The 20044-nt window shown below is 30.0% G+C and overlaps 1 protein-coding gene and 1 long non-coding RNA gene across 6 annotated transcripts in view; one reads left to right on the top strand and one right to left on the bottom strand.

The window, feature by feature from the left end:
* The first annotated feature begins 2366 nt into the window (after positions 1-2366).
* On the top strand, positions 2367-16431 carry LOC143222654 (uncharacterized). Of its 2 annotated transcripts, none has more exons than XR_013012401.1 (3): positions 2367-2693; positions 3331-3451; positions 15399-16431. It is a non-coding gene; the product is annotated as an uncharacterized LOC143222654 (long non-coding RNA). The 2 variants fall into 2 exon arrangements; XR_013012400.1 differs by lacking the exon at positions 15399-16431 and adding an exon at positions 6297-7754 and having other exon boundaries at positions 2374-2693.
* LOC143222653 (multiple inositol polyphosphate phosphatase 1-like) overlaps positions 9482-20044 on the bottom strand; it is a 56471-nt gene continuing 45908 nt past the window's right edge. For all 4 annotated transcript variants that reach the window (XM_076449439.1, XM_076449438.1, XM_076449436.1 and 1 more), the window contains exons 8-9: positions 17950-18154; positions 9482-11097 (exon numbers count right to left, since the gene is read on the bottom strand). In XM_076449439.1, coding sequence (XP_076305554.1) covers positions 10734-11097; positions 17950-18154 — 569 coding nt within the window. In that variant the 3' untranslated portion in view covers positions 9482-10733. The remainder of the gene's footprint in view (positions 11098-17949; positions 18155-20044) is intronic.

The following is a 20044-nucleotide window of genomic DNA, read 5'->3' as shown; positions in this document are numbered from 1 at the left end:
GTAACATTGTAAACATAATTAAACAACATGAAATTAAGTCAATCTGGAACATTTTGAGCAAGTCCAGTCAGCTTGGAAATAAGTCTTTAGGAAGTAAAGCTAGCCTAATCAATTCACGATTCCACTGAGGGCAATTGTCCATTACTCATGAGTATTCTTACCATAATTTTCAAGCCTCAAGCTGGGATAATTTTTAATTTTTATTATAGGTACCAGCATTGGTGTAATAAAAAAGTGCTTTTGTAACCTAACTCCCCTTTAAGCTTTAATGCTGCCACAAAAAAAGGAATACTGGCAGTTTATATCTCCAACATTTATTTAAATGCAGCAAGGTAAGGAACATCAAAATTTCATTAATTTTTCAATGAACACTTTTTTTGTGACCATTCATATTTTTCACTTGAATGAACTTTCTTCAAAAGATCTTTATTAGTTTTTATTTTGTTAAAGAACTCACTGCAACTCAAGTCAGTATTGAGTTTACAATGCAACAGTCCTTTTATTGTTGATTCTCTCATTAGACCTCTTTCTTGAGACCAAATTCTATTCATCACTGAAAATACTCTCAACAGGGGCAGAAGTGCTTGGTAAACAAAAACTGTACTCCATAACTTACCTGAGATTAGGTATAGAAATACTTTGACCTTTGAAGTGGTTTAAAAGTTCTACCCATTTTTCTTCACAACCTATTTCTTTTGCTTTCCACTTGTCACATTTGATGACAAGAAGGTTTTAAGAAGAACAACTGCTTCAAACAGATCATCAACATTGATTGCTACATTTCCAAGCATTTCATTAATTTTTTCAGCAGCTGCTTCTCTGTCAGGCCACAGAAAAACACTGTTTTTTATCCAAACAAAATATTCCCCACCACCAAAACTGTTTTCCCACAGCTCAATATAAGACAGGCAGCAATCATAAAAACTGGTAAATTCCCTTCTAATCATGACTACCTGGCATCCTCCCTCTTCCTCTAGCATACTATTCTTTTTGCACCAAGGGGAATAAAGTTATCTCGTCTTTCTTTCAGGTTGGTTTTCAACTTAAGTTCTGCAACAAAATCACTTAAAGTTGCTTTTGTTTTCTCCATTGCTAAAATCACTTTGTTGAACAAGCCTAGTTGTTCATGAACAAACCATAAATACATTCCTCCACATTTACTCTCAAATAATCTTTATATCAACAATGGGCACTGTTCTTGTGAACAAAAATATGACTTCAGTCCTTCATAAATCTAGAGAATTCTCTCAACAGCTGGTAATAAAGACAGAAATTGCATATTTCCATATTGGAGAACCTTCTTGTACTCAATTTCTATAATCACAGAACTTTTTTAGGTGTGTAATACACACAGTGTATATATAGAAATACTTTTAAATTTTGACCACCAAGGTTTCAAATTCAATAGGAAGGACATCAACTGCAGTTTGGAGACAGTTATGTACAATATGAGCACCACAACCAACACCCACCACATTTTTGCCAAGTTCCTTCTTCAATTGACTATATACATTGTTTTTTCCCTTTCTCTTTACACCTCCAAAATTTGTATTGCAGTTGTCATCACAATAACCAACAATTTTTTTTTTTTTTTATAAATAATGTTTTGTTAAAGTGGACACCAAGCAATTCATCAAAATTTCTAATGTCACTCCAGGAACCAACTGAAAGTCTAAAAGTTTAATTTCACTCCTTCCTCTGGCACAAAATATTGCACCATGACAGGTATAATTTTGGCATATTTTCAGTTTAAAGTATCTGATGCAAGCAAAATGAACTGGACCTCCATTAAGTCTCTCTTCAATTCCTCTGCTGCTAAAGGAACAATTGCATTCAAAATATTAGCCTCATTCTTCATTATGGCAGAACTGAACTTTGTTTCAAATAACCTTGCTATCAGTTTGGAATAGCAATCAGCTGTTTTAAAGCTTATATTATGGACAGGTTGCTTCTTTGGCAGCTATTAATTAGTCACTCTTTACAGGCAGTTTTGTTTTTAAGAACACATCAACTCTTGAACTCTGAGCAGCTACTGAAAGACTAGCTGTATGTTTAGTGATTTTTAAATAATACTTTATGTCTGAGCAGCCACCATGTTAAACAGAGAACTGAAATGAACACTGCAAACTTTTGACGTTGTCCTCCTTGCCACAATTTTTTTTTCAAGAATGGATATTCATTTTGCAATTCACTGTTGAATGTGCACTTTCTTTTACCAGCTTTGGACATTATGACTGGGATTAATTTCTAAAATAAAAGAATGAAAATAATTCAGCATGTACCATATGACTAATATAATAAATACTGTAATAAATAAAGCACAAACACTTGCTTAAAGAAAGCTTTGCATAAGCTGCTGCTTGCCACTTGTGCAACTGCTGTTATGCATGTACTCCCAATAGCAGCCCACTGATGAATCATTATACTTGTACAGGTACTATATCAGCTGTCTGTGAATTTTGTTTGATGGAATATCTTTGAATATTTGCATGCTACAGCACTATGGCTCCCTATACCCATCAACTAATAAAATGAAAACTTAATTATTTTTTGTCAACATCAAGTCAGGTCTCTGGACAAATTTTAACATTTTCCATTTATCCTTTTTGGAGTTTATGCATTTTCATCAAAAACTGGGACATTCCGAGACAATTCATTGTAAACTGGAGAGACCCCTCAAGCCGGGACATATGGTAAGCCTATCCATAAAGTAAAGTACACATACTTGGCTTCTGTTAAATAGACTGTTTTCATTACATATAACACTTTGTGACTGGTCCATTTATTTCTTATCATAGGTTCAGTAACTTTATAAAACAATGTATTACTTTGTAATATATGTATCTCACTAATACAATGGGCCTTAAGTAATTTATGTTCAGTCTATTTATTTTTAGTATAGATTCAGTATTACTCTGTAGTATATGTAGCCAACTCTTACCCTATACAATGAATACAACTAATTTACTCTTTTGAGAAATCAGTTTAACTGAAAACACCACAGAGTAATTAAGAATAATAAAATTTTGGTTCAGTGACCAGAATTTTAATCTGGAATTGCAGTTGTGAATTTTCTGTATGTAACTTTATTTAACACTACAACAGAATGTCAAGAGCTGGAACTTGAGTGAAGATAAGCATGTTTTTATTTTGCCAGTTTTTGTGCTCTGATGTAACAAAAAAAGGGGGGGAGCAGACAGAGAGAGAAGTCTGGATCAACCACAAAAATTAAATTCCTCTGATGTAAAAAACACTCAAGGGGTTTACTATTTGTACAGTAGTTGATGTTAGCTTGATAACATCACCATTAAAATGTATCACCCTTCTCAGGATCAGAACTGGATACCAATAAAGATTTCTGAGCAAACATCTCTTGGCAAGAACAAAAGTGAAACAACCAAGTCTAGTTGGAAAGGGCTTTGCATCACCATGTCCAGGGAACCACTTACTGGTAAGGATAGGCTTTAATATTGTAAGAGTTAGGATTTTTGTAACACTATACTATACATTCATTTCTCAAAAAAAAATTAATCTGTGACAGGGGACTTCAAGGTTGGACTGAATGGCAACAGGCAACTATCACTGCATTTTACCAGCAAATTACAAGTTAAACTATTTACATGTATAACTAGTTCTCATATGACACTCTTTTCATTTCAGGTATTATCTTAGTATTTTTCCTCTCCACCATTTTCAACAACTCAACGTCCTTCCTAAATTAAAAAACTCAAGACTGAATACAACATTAAAAGTGTAGCCTTTACAATGAAATTATAAAACTTTTTTTTTATTCACTATTTCTGTATAAACAATATAAAGTTTTATTTCCTTTTCTACTAGTAACAGCACATTGTTTGGATGGTTTATCAACTAGCACACCTGGATCTTTTTCTTCCATAACACTATTAAAGTTTCTTTATTATAATTACCTTCAAAATTCAAATTATAACATCCAACATGCACAACTAACTTCTATTTTTTTGCCCAACTCATCAAATAATTCAAATCGTTTTTTTTTAAAGTAGCATTCTACTCAGAGCTAGCAACACCAAAAATCTTAATATCATTAACAAAATTTAAATAATTTATTGATCACTGATGTAAATAAAAACGACAAAAGGTCCTAACATTGAGCCAAGAGGTACACTACTTATGATATTAATCCAGTTTGACTGAATTGCATTTATAACAACCCTCTGCTTTCTTCTATCCAATGAGCCAACCTATTCCTCATACCCATAGAAATATTTCTAACAAGCCTTTTATGTGACATCTTGTCATATGCTTTCTGAAAATTTAGATTTACCATATCAACACCCATTCCTTGTCTAAATGAGCAGCAACTTCTTCAAAGAATGTTAAAAGATAAGTAAGGCAAGATTTTACACTAGTGAAACCATGCTCATTATCAAAGAAAATGTTAAACTTTGTTAAATGTCATTGCAAAGCATCTTTTATCAGACTTTCAAATAATTTTCCAACTGATACAAGACAATAGGCCTATAATTACTGGACAAGTTTTATCACCTCCCTTGAAAAGGTACCTGTGCACTATTCAAGGAAGTACAAAAAAATAGTGGCAAGTGGATTACATTGTCCTGGATTACCCAATAGGTAGACTAAGCATGTGCTAATGGCACCAGCAAAACTTTGTTAGACTTCCTCACACAACCTTCTCCCATTTTTGCTCTTTTGTTTATTACTTATCCTTACTTAAACCAGGTCTGATCAGTATAAAATTTATGAAGTTGTATGTGCATTTTCAATGTACTTTGTATACAATTTTGTAATTTAGCTAATTTAATTTTGGTATACTGTGAGAATGGAAAAATAACTAAAGAATATAAATGGTATCACTCCCAAGTCCAAAAAGTGTTAATCTCTTTTTGGGAGGTTGGGGAAGACAAGCTTTATTTACAAGCTCGAAGTACATGTGTTCAGGTAAACTAACCAATATTAATTTACAAAAAGTTTAGAATTTGAAATATTTTATTATGTATATTTCTATAAAATAGGAAATTATATCCAATTCTGTATTCCAGCAGTTTTGCACAACAAAAAATATTCACAGCCACATATACCAACAATATTTTACATAAACAAATTAACTAGTTTAACCTAATGAAGATCTGCTCTAGTAGCTCAATAAAAACACTGTTCAAAAACTTGTATGGTGGATGCAATCCACAGATGTAGTCAATGAAATATAAAGTTAATTCTCACATATTTTTATCTTGTATTATAGTTTAATATTTTACATAATTAGCTCAAACCTTGTAACAAAACAATTCTTATTTTTCTACTTAAAATCTCCTTTTCAAATGTTAATATATGTTAAATACCAAAATTAAAATAGAATTTAAACTACTGATAAATGATGATTTGATAATATACTGATGACATGGTGCTTGTTTTAGTCTACAGACTAGTGATTCTCAGTTAAGGTTAGCCACATCATTGTATTAATACAAGGAACTGAACCTTCAATACCCTCAACCTGAAATAAGAAGTTTTAGTTCTCTCTGTGTCAAAATTTTTTAGAATTTTTGCACAAAGATATACAAATGCCACCTGTTCTTAGTCATTGCTAATTTTGAACCAGTAGTTAGAATGAAATCAACTGCTCAACAGCATCCACTGCTAAATCTCCAGACTACTCCTGCCTAATGAAATTTCATGATATGGACTTCACTTTTATCATACATCCATGGTCTCATTGCATTGCATGTGTTTTTGTGGTAAACTGATATGAATCATGAACCTTCAGATTCACAGTCCACATAAGCAAATCACTTGGCCATGCCCAACCAAATTACTATCATACTAAAACAAGATACAAGGAATATCATCAGACTTCCATGTAGACCCAACTGCACAGAGTTGTAAAAACTGTACAAAATATCAGTTTTCTTATTTACTAAAACGTTTAGAAGTATCACTCAACAATTTCAACTTAGATAAATTATTTTAATAAAATAATTAAATAACACACAAACAGTCCCCACAATCAGCTGTTCACAGAGATCATATTATTTAATGTTTTTTTCTAAACAGCTTTTCTTTACACTAGCCTAAAAATTATGTGTAAACACTTTCAGTTTTTTTTTTTTTCCAGAAATAACAAAATTCAAAAAAATAATTATACTGATTTTATAACAGTATTCTTTATTTTTCTGAAAACCATTATGAAATTGAATAATAAAAGTTATTCATGCTTTAATAGGTTTTCAAAGTAGGCTCTGAAGGTTTATTGCATTTATTATATTGTAGTATGTCTTTTTTTTTCTCCATAATAGGTGTACATCTTGAGAATGTTGCATTTTGCCAAATAATTCATGCTAATTATAAAAAGATGCAAGTAGATGCAAGGCAGATTCAACTGCCTTCTCTTTAGTCACCATAACAAATAAAGGGCAGGAAGTTTGTTGAAAATTGGAATAGAAACTGAGACCCTCAAACCATAATTTAGTTATGAAGTGGTGTTTATATATATTTAAATTTTACAGACAAAGTCCTTCATGAGGTTTTCATTTTGTGAAACAGAGAGACAGTAAAATAGACACAAGGCCCTTACATAAAGATCTTATTATCTCGCATGTTTCAACCAAATTCAGACCTAACTGAGGACTCAGAATGGAGCTCAAAACAGTCTTGAAATAAAGACATAAAAACAACTTCTACAGCTAAAATAGGACATAACTCAGAAACACCATCATATAGCTTTGTCCTTAACAAAAGTATACATAATAATATATTTCCTACATACTTGGAAGAACTGAAAACCTTAATTCTAATTAATTTATAATTTTCATGACAACAAACTTAATCATTATTTAAATTAAACAATGTTGGAATAATAATAAACATTAGTTGATCAATTTTATTACATATGATTTAATAATAGTTTTCAATAATTGATTGTTGGAATAATAAAAAACATTAGTTCATGTGACACTAACAAATGAATACTTGTTCATAGGTAATTAACTGTCAATCTCTATTAAAGTCAGTATAAATTAGATTGATGTGAGAAATACCTCTAAGCAACAAGTGTTTCACTGTGGAATGCAAGTTTTGCACATGTCTAAGAATACATTATCGTAGCCAGTGAACAAAGGTGTCTGAAATATATGTCTATTATATTATAGTAACTACTCATTTCTAATATATGTCAGATACTGCTGGTATTTGTAGTTTGCTTTGACAATCACCATTGTAAGAAAGCTATATATTGGAGTAGAAACAAGAATGTTTGGCAATGAAATATATATGTCAGTAATGTTGGACAGTTGCTTATCTTTCTCAAATTTCAAACACTCAGCCTACATGATTCCATCATGGCTGTTTATTTATACCTTGTCTGTATATTAATGGCATACTGTTGACAAGCAGCTTCATTTCTTTATAAGATACACACACACACACCATATAAACTGTCAGTTTCACTTAGTAGCTCATTACATTTCATGAATTTTTATTTATTTTTGGTAAAACTGGTATTTACGATAAAATGTAACACAGCAAATTGAGATTCCCTAAATAAGAGTTAATAACACAAGTATAATAATTAAAAACCTCCAAGAAAAACAATCAATTTCCATATGAAAAACAACAACTTAATTTCCAATACCAAAATACTTGAAGTAAATAGTGTATACCTTACTTACAGGTAATAAAGTTCTCTCAATAAATTGGTTAAATGGCAACCCAAGTATAATTAGCAGCATTTACATTTATATGAGTTACAATTAAAATAATACAATGTAAAATATGTTTCTTTTAAACATTTAAATGTTTAATTAATTTAAAATTTTTAAAATTTTAATTTTAATTAAATTTTAATTTAAAATTAAATTCTTGGATATAAAATGTCTTCTACCACATTAACTAACAACTCAATACAAATAAGCATCTACCACAGTTCAAGTTTGTCTCATTTTTTTTGTTTTGTTTGTTACATTATATAGTACTGATTGTCATTTAATCTATCATGTAAAAATAGAATATGAACCTAAATTACCCACACATCATTTGAAATAGTTCTGTATTATTTTATAGACCAGATGATACTAATAAATAAATAAATTAAAATAAGAAAAAAATATTACTATCTGATATTTCACCATAATGACTACATAATTAATTACATAATTAAAACTGAATTTTCCTCACAAAAAAACCCTCAAACACAGCCTTCCTATTGAAGTTCAGCACACTTACTTGGCTGTGTTCCTTCCCACTTAAATAGTAAGCGCTCTTTTATAAACCGACACTGTAAGAATAGCTTCATATACTTTGCACAAAATATATTAAGAAGAGGCTTTCCAAATCAATTATATCAGCAGTCATTTTCAATATTTTATGCAGTTCAATCTTCAGAGAAGATTAAAACAGTTCACAGCAAGGAAATTTGATAAATTGAAAAATTAATATTACAAGTTCAATGTCCACTATGTGATTAATAAGATTTAAAATTCAAGGAACATACTGCTATAACACTATAGCATTAAGTAAAGTACTTCAAACAGCTATACTAACAGTAAGGTAGAAATGTTAACATTAGGCTACTCTGGACAACAAAATATGTACCATGTAAATCTTATGCTCGAAATAATCTAACACTTAATAGCTTAGCAAATTCAGTAATAAGGATTGTCACCTATTAGAGACTTATATGTAATAAAATAAAAACAACAACAAATATTGAAAATAGCCACCATAAAGTTATTACGAAATACTACATTTTATTAGTTTTAACTTTCTGAATTTAAAGGTCATCTCATTCTGAACATGATTTTGTAATTTTCCAACTGATAACATTTTAAATCTTGTGATTACTTGATACTGTTAAATAACTCACCATATTTTCAAACAGCACAGTGGTGAGAGCATAAAAATTATATTTCAATAAACAATAATTATCTTCTTTTCTCATACAGTACAAAAATAAAATCAATATCACTACATATACTATAAATATTAAATTTGTATCCTGTTTCATTATGTTATTTTCCAAACGTTTTTTGAGCTTATGTTTATTTCTATTTGAAAATTATAGTTAATGTTATGAAGCAGTACTCATACATACATATTCAACATAACTTTTGAAGTAGGTTTGGACAGAGTATCAAACACTTTATCTAAGTTTGCCAGTAAATGGAATTCTGCCTTGTTCTTGAAGAAGACAACTTTGAGCTCCATTCTGCCTTCTTCAACAGGTTTAAATTTTTGAAAGTGGAGAAACAGAGAGAGAGTAAGATAGTTGCAACACCCTTATGTAGAGTTCTTACTGTCTCGCACATTTTCACAAAATACACACCAAATGAAGGACTCAGAATGTAGCCCAGAATATAGTTTGAAATCAAGAAAAATGGCAGAAGTCCATATATTTAAAAACCCATAATTATGTTATGAAAATAACCATAATTATGAACTAAAACAATGTGCTAAAAAGTAAATAGTTACATGATGCAATACTACATTTGCTCCCAAGCATTTTTATTTTCAAGTATGTTGCCAAATGCTGTCACATATAATACTTATTTCAAAAATAAGGATTACAGAGGTAAATAATAAAACACTTCATGAATTTCATACAAAATAAAATACTGACTGCTATAAGCAGCTAACAGAGTATTAGGACAAATGTTAATGGTTGAAAATAATAAACAGACATCAAACTTTCACTGAACATATCTCTGGCTATTACTTTGTATCATAAGCTTCTATGTACATCAGACTAAATGCACTTATTATACTGCAATTTTGGAGACTTTTTCTGAGAAAATCATGCTGTCAAGTAATAATAACATGGAAAGATCCCTCACCATAAACAGATTACCTTCTACTCACTTGAAAAGGTAAATAACATACAATACTGCAATTAATGAAAATGAACAATAAAAAATTAGACTAATAACTTAAGCACAGTTTAACATTATGGTTAGAATAACTACTTAGGAATATATAAAAGAAAGTACGATTTATCATAAACAAAGCATTTCCAAACTGTTGTACAAATGCTTTTCCTAAAATAAAATTTCTATACCACACAAAATCACATATATTATCCCTAGCTAAGTCAACAATAGTTCCATTTATACTTTCATTATGTAAAATAATCTCAAAGAATCTATTATTTATACAAAATTTAAAGCTTAAAAATCACAATACCATCTTTACGTTAACAGTATACACTTTTAAACTTTCACTGAAATAAGAATAATCATATAAACCTACTACTGTGCACAGTTGCCCGACATAAAAACACAGATACTTTTACATACATTAATGTTTCATGCTGAAGTTTACAATATTTTTTAATGTTGACCAAATACCATAATAATAATAATAATAATAATAATAATGGAATGATTACCTACTTTTTGTGAAAGTATTTATATCTTAATACTTCAACATTCCAGCAAACTTTATCTGATAAATGTACCAAAGTTTATTTTTTTAATCTGCATAAATATATTTCTAATAACTTAATACTAAAAAAAACAAAAATATACTGTTTAGTAATATTCTAACCACACCATATCTGCTATATTCAGTACTGATAAGGCCTTTTGCCTAATACCAGGACTTGTCAGGCTGACTGGGATACAACAAATACAGTATGTTCTACACTATTGTAGGTATGATTTCAACAAGTAGGTAAGAATGGTAGGAGTCATTTATGGTTATTGCTAGAAACTAATGTTTTTGCAAAAGTGTTGAGGAAAAACTCAAACATAAGATAAGCTACATATTTCATAAAGGTTACAGTTGGAAGCCATGGAGGAATATACTGAATTGAAAGTGTTCAGTGGACAAACTGAATTCTGACATCCTTCCAATACAACTGGTTTTTCTTGTAAAAAAGACGAAACAAAATATTCACCACGACATTTGTATAACACTAAAAGCAGATTAGCATTAAATGGACAAACTAAACTGGACCGGTATTTACGTGACTCAGATTCACAATAGCTGTCTGCCATCAATGGAGGAGAGTTGAGAAATAATCCAAGTCTGGTGAAAATCTTCTTAAGAGCTCCCGCATGGGAAAAGTGGAGTACAGCTTTTGGTCCTTCTCCTCTTACTGCAAGACTACAAAGAAAATATTTTATCATGAGACTGATTCATTCTTTCTATTCTATATCAATCTTTTTCTTTGATGGAAGTAATATGTTCTGTACAACATCCTTATTACTCGAGAATTCTTTAACAACATTAAAATTAGTAGAAATATACAACACTGTTGTATACATATATATAAGAACAGAAACAAACCACACTGTTACAGATACATAACAATGATCATGACACACCATGTTAGAATGAAAACATATATTGTTACTGACACTCACATAACACCGGTCAGGACACACACAACATTGGTTCTGACATATGCTACAGGAAAATTGAAACTCATCATGTTATTACCAATACATAATACTGGTCATGACACACACATTATTAGAACTGAAACACATTATGCTGTTACTAATACACATATAACACTGGTTCTGACAACTCCACACAAACACTAAAACATCCACAAGGCATGATAGTGGACTGTTTAGAAAGAAAAAAAAAAACAACAAAAAACAAACATATATGAGATCTTGAAGAGTGTTGAATAACATAATATATGAACAACATTGCAATATTATTACACAACATCATTCATGCACTGAGAAAAATGAAGACTAGATTACTACCTGTAACTGTTTCAACAAAAAAATGTCATTTATATCTATCTAATGGTTCATAAGATCAAAGTAAGGAATTCTTTGAGTTGGAGATAGCATATTACTAGCTACTAACAATCTCCCTACAAGCCCCCATTACTCACACAGCTAATGTAAGAGTGTTGGTTCCCATTTCTTATGTAATACAATGGCTATTCTCAAGGGAAGACAACTATAACAAGCTGAGAATAGCTGATTTGAAATATGATACAGAAATGCTCATTTTTTTACTGTAATTTTCAGTCTAAATTCCATCCAGGTACTGCAATAAACTAGATATCATTGCTTTGGCAATGCCATTACTAAATAACTATTAATAGTTAGGTTATAGCATTTTTAACCATACACCAGACCCACTGAATGTCCCACTTACAGACCCTTAGATACTTCTACATTTTGAAATGTATTCTGATATCATGCTTCAAATATAACACCAGGCTAATTGACAAGGTCAGGAAGTATTGGAGTTGTCACCATGTTTGGTAGTATCCTTTCTCTAACAACTTAATTATATCTTCATGCATAATGTTAATAGTGTAAACATAGCATGTTATGATTGACATAAATATAAGCACTATGATAAATGTGTTTTAATTATTGTGGATAATTTAGTATATTTGTGAAAATTATAAAATATATTTCAAGAAATGACGTTGTCTGCTGCCAGATTCTTGTCTTCGCAGGTATAATAAGTCCTAGATACACTAACATGTGTAACTTTACACAGTTTGAGGCAACACATTCTTCTCAGAGTCCATTTTTAATATGAAAAATCATTTTTAAACAGCTTCAGATCTTAATACGAGACGTATCTTTTTGGGTTGTGGTTAATATTAAAACATGTACTGTTTATTCAAAAGTGTCAAAATTTTTCTTTTGTCATATATAAAACATTTTAAACTTTAACACTGTGAGTCAAATGTACAACTTGCAAAAATAACCACTGAACAAATCTACATTAACAGTATACATATCCTATACATCAGTCAATGAAATCATAACTTGCTCAGTAAAACCATTTGCATGGTTATACATTAGATATCACATTATCCGATAAAACAGATATTTTAACAGTTATGGAACCAACAGTGTTTTGTCAAAATGCTTACAGAATGATTCATAAAGCTCACATTGAAACAACGTCAATGAAACACCATTCACCTATGCCAAAAAAATACTTGTGTTATCTGTCATATAATATGTAGATCAAAGGAGAGAAGGTACTTGTGATGGTGAAGTAAGAAACTTCCCACCAGAGATTCCTAACAGTACTATTACTTTAAATTAGCAACAACCCACAAAACATTAGCTTTAGTTTCCATGTCCTTTACCTTGAATTTTCCTTATTCTATCATTTTCATGCAAGGCGTTTATGCAACACTTTCTCTCATTATGTGCTACATCAAAAAATCTTGGTCTATGTGAAAACATCATGCGTAGTCTGACAACCAAACTGATGTAGATATAACTTTAATAAAACTACACATAAAGTAAACAATAAAGTACAGTAATGGTATTTATAATAGTGTACAAAGTATGAAACTATTATGATCATTCAATGTATAACAGTTTTACAAGGTGAAACAAAGAAACTCACAAACTTGAGAGAGGAGATGAATAGGGGTAAGTACAAAGGAAGATATCAAACCATTCCTGTCTGAATACATTCACTGCTAAGTGCTTATGTATGTAAAACAGGAGATCTAAACAGGGAAGCTTGGCCTTGTCACAAGTAACAGAGGCATCAATGTGAGGAGTGCCCAAATGAGAGCAAAACCATAAAAAAAAAAAAACGTGTACTGAGGGACCACTTTGGAAGAGAAGTTCCATTTATTATGTACAATTTACAGTAAAAGATACATATCAGCATTAACAAAAGTGATAAAAGGTTCCATAGAAGCCTAAGTCCCCAGTAGAAAGAGAACCTCTCACACAGAAAAAGAAGGAAAGTACAAAGCTGTAGAAACCAAACCTTCCCTGGTTCTCAAATGCAGCACAGGAGACTGTGCTATGCTGAAATAAAAAAAAGAGACAAACACACCCAAATGAACCAGATACTAGATGGGTGTGAGATGAAACTTTTTTAGCCTGATTAGTGAAGCTAGATGAGCCATTTCCCAGATCCACATCTTCCACTCAAAAAAAGGTAAGCACAACCAAGACACATGCTTTTTTGATAGAATATTTCAAGCACTTATAAGGGAGATATATGAAGGGAGATGAGTTACTGAAGGAAAATGACTAGAATAAAAAAAAAAAATTACTGTAAAATTCAAAATTTTATACAAAAATTTTGAAATAACAATTCTTATTGGCATAAAATGAAAAAAAAAAAAAAAAACAATAATAATTATGCCTAAATTGTAAGAGTTGGCAGGTCTGGATCCAATTCCATCTTGTTTTATGTAAGGTGTACTCTCTCAACATAACAGTCAAAGTGATCCACATGGCTATATTATACTGGTATTCCTTGTATCACACATGCACAGAAGTAGTATAGTTCTTAGGGTTCTAAAAGCACTAAGCCTGTTAGCTCTTAATCCTTTCTTAATGGGCTCAGTATAATACACACTAGAAGAGTAGTTATACTATAACATTTGATGCAGTATGTGTAACTTTAAAAAATCTGGTAGACTTTTAGTAAAGATTGCAAGTTTTTTGTACACACAAATTAGTTTTTAAAAAAGCACTTTTACTAAAGATTTGTTTGTGAAAATACTAAGTCTGTTTCTTGTCTAGTTAATGTGCAAAAATCTCAAATATTATTTCTGTAAACTCTAAAACTTCCTAAATATATTTCAAACATTTGTTTTCAGTAAAATTTTATATTTTGTCTGTTTTTCTTTACCCTAATTATATGGGGTCTATCAATTTTACTGACCTTGTAACCACCATAAAAAATTAGTAAATAAATATAAATTATCTTTTTTCACTTTAGAATTACCACAAATTATACTATGAAAAGCACAAATGTTTAGTCTAGATAGTTTAAATCTCATAACATTATATATTTTTTACACATTTAGTATTTTTATTATACTGACCTCCCAGTCATGCCTGGCTAATGTTATAGAAATTGCACTGATTTGACATACGTGTTCTCATGTAACCATATTCAAGAATATAAAATTGGCCTTTACAAAGTGACCTGTCCTGGCTGCATTTTATTGTAAAATACAGTCACATTTCATTTATAATACATTATATATGCATACACATTATTTCTATTTACAAATAAGTTTCTAAAGTTAGATTTCTCAAGATACAGAACAGTAAATAAAGTATAGCACACTATTATCTCTTCTACATATGAACCTTTTTAATCATTTGCTGCTTACCATAGGTTACTAAGCCTATCAAATTTTGCACATGGAGGATATGAAATGAAATAATTTTTTTAAAGTTATATATATATATATATATACATTTAAGAGAGCCAAAAATCATAAATTATTATATAAGTATCATAGAATTACACTATAATATACACTAGATGAGTAGTTATACTATAACTTTTGATGCAGTATGTGTAACTTCACAAAATCTGATGGACTTTTAGTAAAAATTGCAAGTTTTTTGTACACATAAATTAGTTTTAAAAAAAGCACTTTTACTAAAGATTTGTTTGTGAATATATTGAGTCTGTTTCTTTTCTAGTCTAAACAAATTCAAGCAGACCAAAGACTCAACTTACCAACTTGAAATGTTGGATTGAAATATTGAGTTGAAATCATATTTCAAAATGGCTGAAAAAGACACTAGATGGACATTCGTAGCTTTAGATTTGTTATTCATGACAGACTGAAGTATGGGTACACAAGGGAGTGTTTCCAAAAATAGATAAAGGTGGGACAGGGCCACTTTGTGTGTTTTGGAACATGAGTGATACATCAGTATATATAAAATATTTGAGATTTTATATTCTAGCTTGTCAGTATTGGTAATTTAAGCTCCTAATTTGTATGAAACTCTAGCTTTTATATTTGGACATCATAAACATAGAATTTGAATCAATACTCTATTAAAACACACCTAGTGACACAAAAATTGATATTTAGGTGTGTTCTTTTAATATTTACTTTTGAATTAAAAAATTAATTAGTACATGATACAAGAATTATACTAGAATTTGATTTGTAATTTGTAATTGGATACCAAACATATTGACATAGCTTCACAAAATAGTAATTCAATAAAATTTGGAATGCAAATCAACAAATGCAATGACATAGCATTTGACTTGTCACACACTGATATGGGGTTACAGCTGTGACAAATATAATGATTATGATACAATAAGAATTTATAACTCTTCTAATAGAGCAGTCTGGAATCAGACAGAATTTTACATAATGAAATAAGATAATGTTATCAGAAAAATGAAGGCTTTAAAATAAGGTCCATAAATCCAAAATTCAACAAACACTCATACCACTATATCTCTAATAATATTAGGGTGTTAGCAACAATTAACCTCAGCCTTTATAATCAGTTTAATCAACTGAATGTGATGTTGGTATCTAAATCAAAATATGTGTTAAATTCTTTTCATTTAATAGTTTTGGTGTAACAATGCAATTAAATACAAATAGTTAAAACAGTTTAAAACTAAGATATGTTTTGCAAATTTTCTTTAAAGTTTTTCTTAATATATTATTCTTTATCTTATCATTTAATTTTAATATTATTGACATTATAATATTTGTAGCATCAACTGTATTACTCCTGTGCTTTTATTGATTTGAATTTAAATTAATGTGTGTTGTTTTTCAAATTATTGTGTGTAAATCATTTGAAGGTGCCTGGTGAAATATAGTGTACTTGTATACTTTTATAATTCCAATAAACTCAATGTTTAAGCTACTTAAGTTTTTAACTGGGCAGCTATGAATGTTTGATTTAAATGCTTGTAATACATCACATTCCAATTATTTTACCTATTATTAAATCTCACAACAGTTTCCACTGAAAAATCTATTCACTCACACCCACAGACATAAATTGCAATGCTTCAATACTGCAATAGTAGACATTGCAAAACTGCAAAAGTATACATTGTATACTATTATTTCAATTTATAATACAAATATACTATATTCTAAAGATAGCTAGTTTGGGTATTACAACATTAACCTGAAGATGACCTAAGAAGGTCAAAACACTGTTCTGTACTTTATTTTGATTACAGTTTTAATATACATACCAGTCATCTTTAGAATACAAAATTATAAACATAAATGTTAATCCTTATTCAAAATAATATACACTGCTTGATGTATTACCAGGAGTTACTCCATTTTAACAAAATAGAGAGTAAAGAGATGTCAATACAAATTTCAAGATTTATTTTCCAAACTATTTCTTGTTTAGTCTCACACCAGTACTATATACTTTTTGAATTACTAACTCATTCAAACAACTTTAATAGCTTTTAAAAACAGAAAAATATATCATTTTAAACCATCATAAATGTTAAGTATTTCAATCCATTGCTGTTCAAATTTATTTGATTTTATGATAAAGTCTAAACTACTTCAAAGATAAATAAGTTTCATAAAAAAATGATTTGAATGCATTGTTTAAATTAACACATGAAAATTTATGTTGTTTTGCGAAAGTTCTAAATTGTTTTACATTATTATACAATTCTTGACATTACTCCAAAAATTTGATAAAATACTTTATGATACAATATCACTTGTTTCAAAATTTTATTAATACTACTAGCATAGGTCTAGGACAAGTATGTCATTTATTTTGTTGTTGCCTTATGGGGGTTCTGGAACAGTGGTTAGTTTACAGAGCTACAAGACTAAAATCTGGGGTTTTATTCCCCATGATGGACACAGCAGATAGCCCAATGTAGCTTTACTTTAAACGAAAGAGAGCATGAATGTGCTTCATCTACCAGCAATAGTAGTTTAAAATTGAAACAGCTGTCAGATTCATAAGACAGAGAAAATGAATTGAGTCTAAGGAGTCTCAAAATCCCCTTGTTGTATACCTAAGAACCCTTGAAAATTTCATGGTTATATAAGCAATGCCCCATTGGTATCCTATGGAAACACTTCCCTGTAAATTGACTAACAGTATTCAAATACTTATGCAACAAGATAAAGTATTTAAGCAAAATATTCTATAACATTTGATTTCCTGTACTTCTATACAGAAAAACCAAAATGTTATATAAAATTTGAATTCAACTTACTTGAAGTAATTAATGAAATCTTTAATCAAAGGACAAGCTTGAAGATAATTGCGTTTACTGCCATAGATGTCCTCATAGTAATCATCAAGATCATCCCAGAATTCAAAAACCTTCATCTCTTTTTCACTGAATACTGCACACCATGGAGAAGCACCAAACAGAGCAAACTCAAATCGACAGGTATTACGCATCAACTTTACATCCTCTGTTAAATGGAAGAGGTAAGAATTAATAAATTCACATTTTTTTTAACATTATCAGGTATATTTATTTGAATCAAAAAGATAAAGAGGTCCTTTGTTCATACAAAGGGCTAATTTCATGCAAAAAAAATATTTTCAGAGTCCCAAATAACTACCTCCCAGTGGCTCAGAAGGAAGTCTTTCAAGTTATAACACAACAAAATTAGGTTTTAATATTCATGATGAGCAAAGTGAAAATAGCCTAATGTGTAGCTTTGTGCTTAACAAAAAACACTCCCACAAACACACAAGAGCAGCAGAAAAAGTGAGCAAATGTTTTTGTAATAAATTCTTATGCTCCTGAACACTCCACATATTTTATTACTAGCTCCACCATAACAAGTGTCAAGTGACATAAACATATCAAATTTCAAAACTGATGCAAAAACAATAATTCTATTTCAACAATACTTACCTCAACACTTCACATTTGTCATTTTGTGACATTTAATTACTGTAATTTGAAGAAAAAAAAATTAGTATGAAATGTTTCAACCTTCATTTCTGTACAGCTCTGAAAGTGCTGCAGTTGAATAATGTACTTAATAATTTCTTTTTAACATTTTTCTGGACATCCCAAAGTATAAATTTAAATTTGTTAATATACTGTCAACCCTTGAAAATATGATTATGTCATAACATACGATCATTCTTTGAGACATAAGTATCTTGTTTCTTATGTGATTTATTAATACAACCTTTCACGTTTTATGATGTCACAGCATGTGGTCTAATCAATTACTAATGAAGTTCAGCTCTACAAACAGTTATAGTCAATTTCTTAATGCAATTGGATACATGTTATACACTATTTATGACAATGTAGAATAACTAAGGCAGTATCAGTGATGTCGAGAAACCCACTTGTTGAGAAATTTATATGTGAACCTGACAATGACCGAAGAAGGTCAAAACGTTGTTTGCTCTTCTATGTAAAATATTTTCTCAACCCAAACGAGCCGTTTTTGCATATAAACTAAGGCAGTATGATCAATAATTTTGGGTTTCTCAAAATACTGACTATTTAAAATTCCAGTAGGGGTGAATATAAGAATCTAATAGCAAGTTTAAAAGACTTAAGAACAAATCACAGTTCTACAGATTTTTAAATAGTTTCTTTACACATTGTTTTAATGGTAAATTACATCTTTGTGAAAACATGTATTTTTCTATGACAAAACATAAGTTAATGTTAGCAAGTACTGTCAGCAAAAATGAAATATTCTGATAACTCCAATTCTTATTTATTGAGTATTATTAAGTTCATCATATTCAAACAATGGACCTGCTTATTTATTGGAAAGAAATCATCATAATATGAGAAATATATATGCAAAAACGGCTCGTTTGGGTTGAAAAAATATTTTACATAGTTCGCTCTCTATGCAAAATATTTTCTCAAACAAACGAGTCGTTTTTGCATATATATTTCTCTACAAGTGGGTTTTCACGATATCACTGATCATCATAATATGAGTTGATATAAAACTGATCTCAATCACAAATATTTATTGGTAAAATTGTGATACACCTGGAATGACAAAGATACTACTCTTTGATGTCATCTTGAAAGGTGAGATCCTATATCACCAATAAATGTTGTTCAGTTTCAGTTACTTCTTTATTACTTATAGCTAGAAGTAGTAACTGTCACAAGCAGTACAATAAATTATCAAAGGAAACACATTAATGAATATCAATAAAATTCAAATTATTGGATTATATATAATCAATGACAAAAAACTGAAATTTTAAGGTAAAAGAAATTATTTTTAACATTTTCTCAAAACAGTATTTATGGCCAAATTTTCTGGCCTAAAAATTATAGAAAGGCTATATCAAATTACATGATT

Source organism: Tachypleus tridentatus, chromosome 8 (assembly GCF_004210375.1).
Source record: "Tachypleus tridentatus isolate NWPU-2018 chromosome 8, ASM421037v1, whole genome shotgun sequence".
NCBI classification, from domain to species: Eukaryota; Metazoa; Arthropoda; class Merostomata; order Xiphosura; family Limulidae; genus Tachypleus; species Tachypleus tridentatus.
Note: the sequence above shows the minus strand (reverse complement) of the source record. Positions and strands in the feature narration are given on the sequence as shown.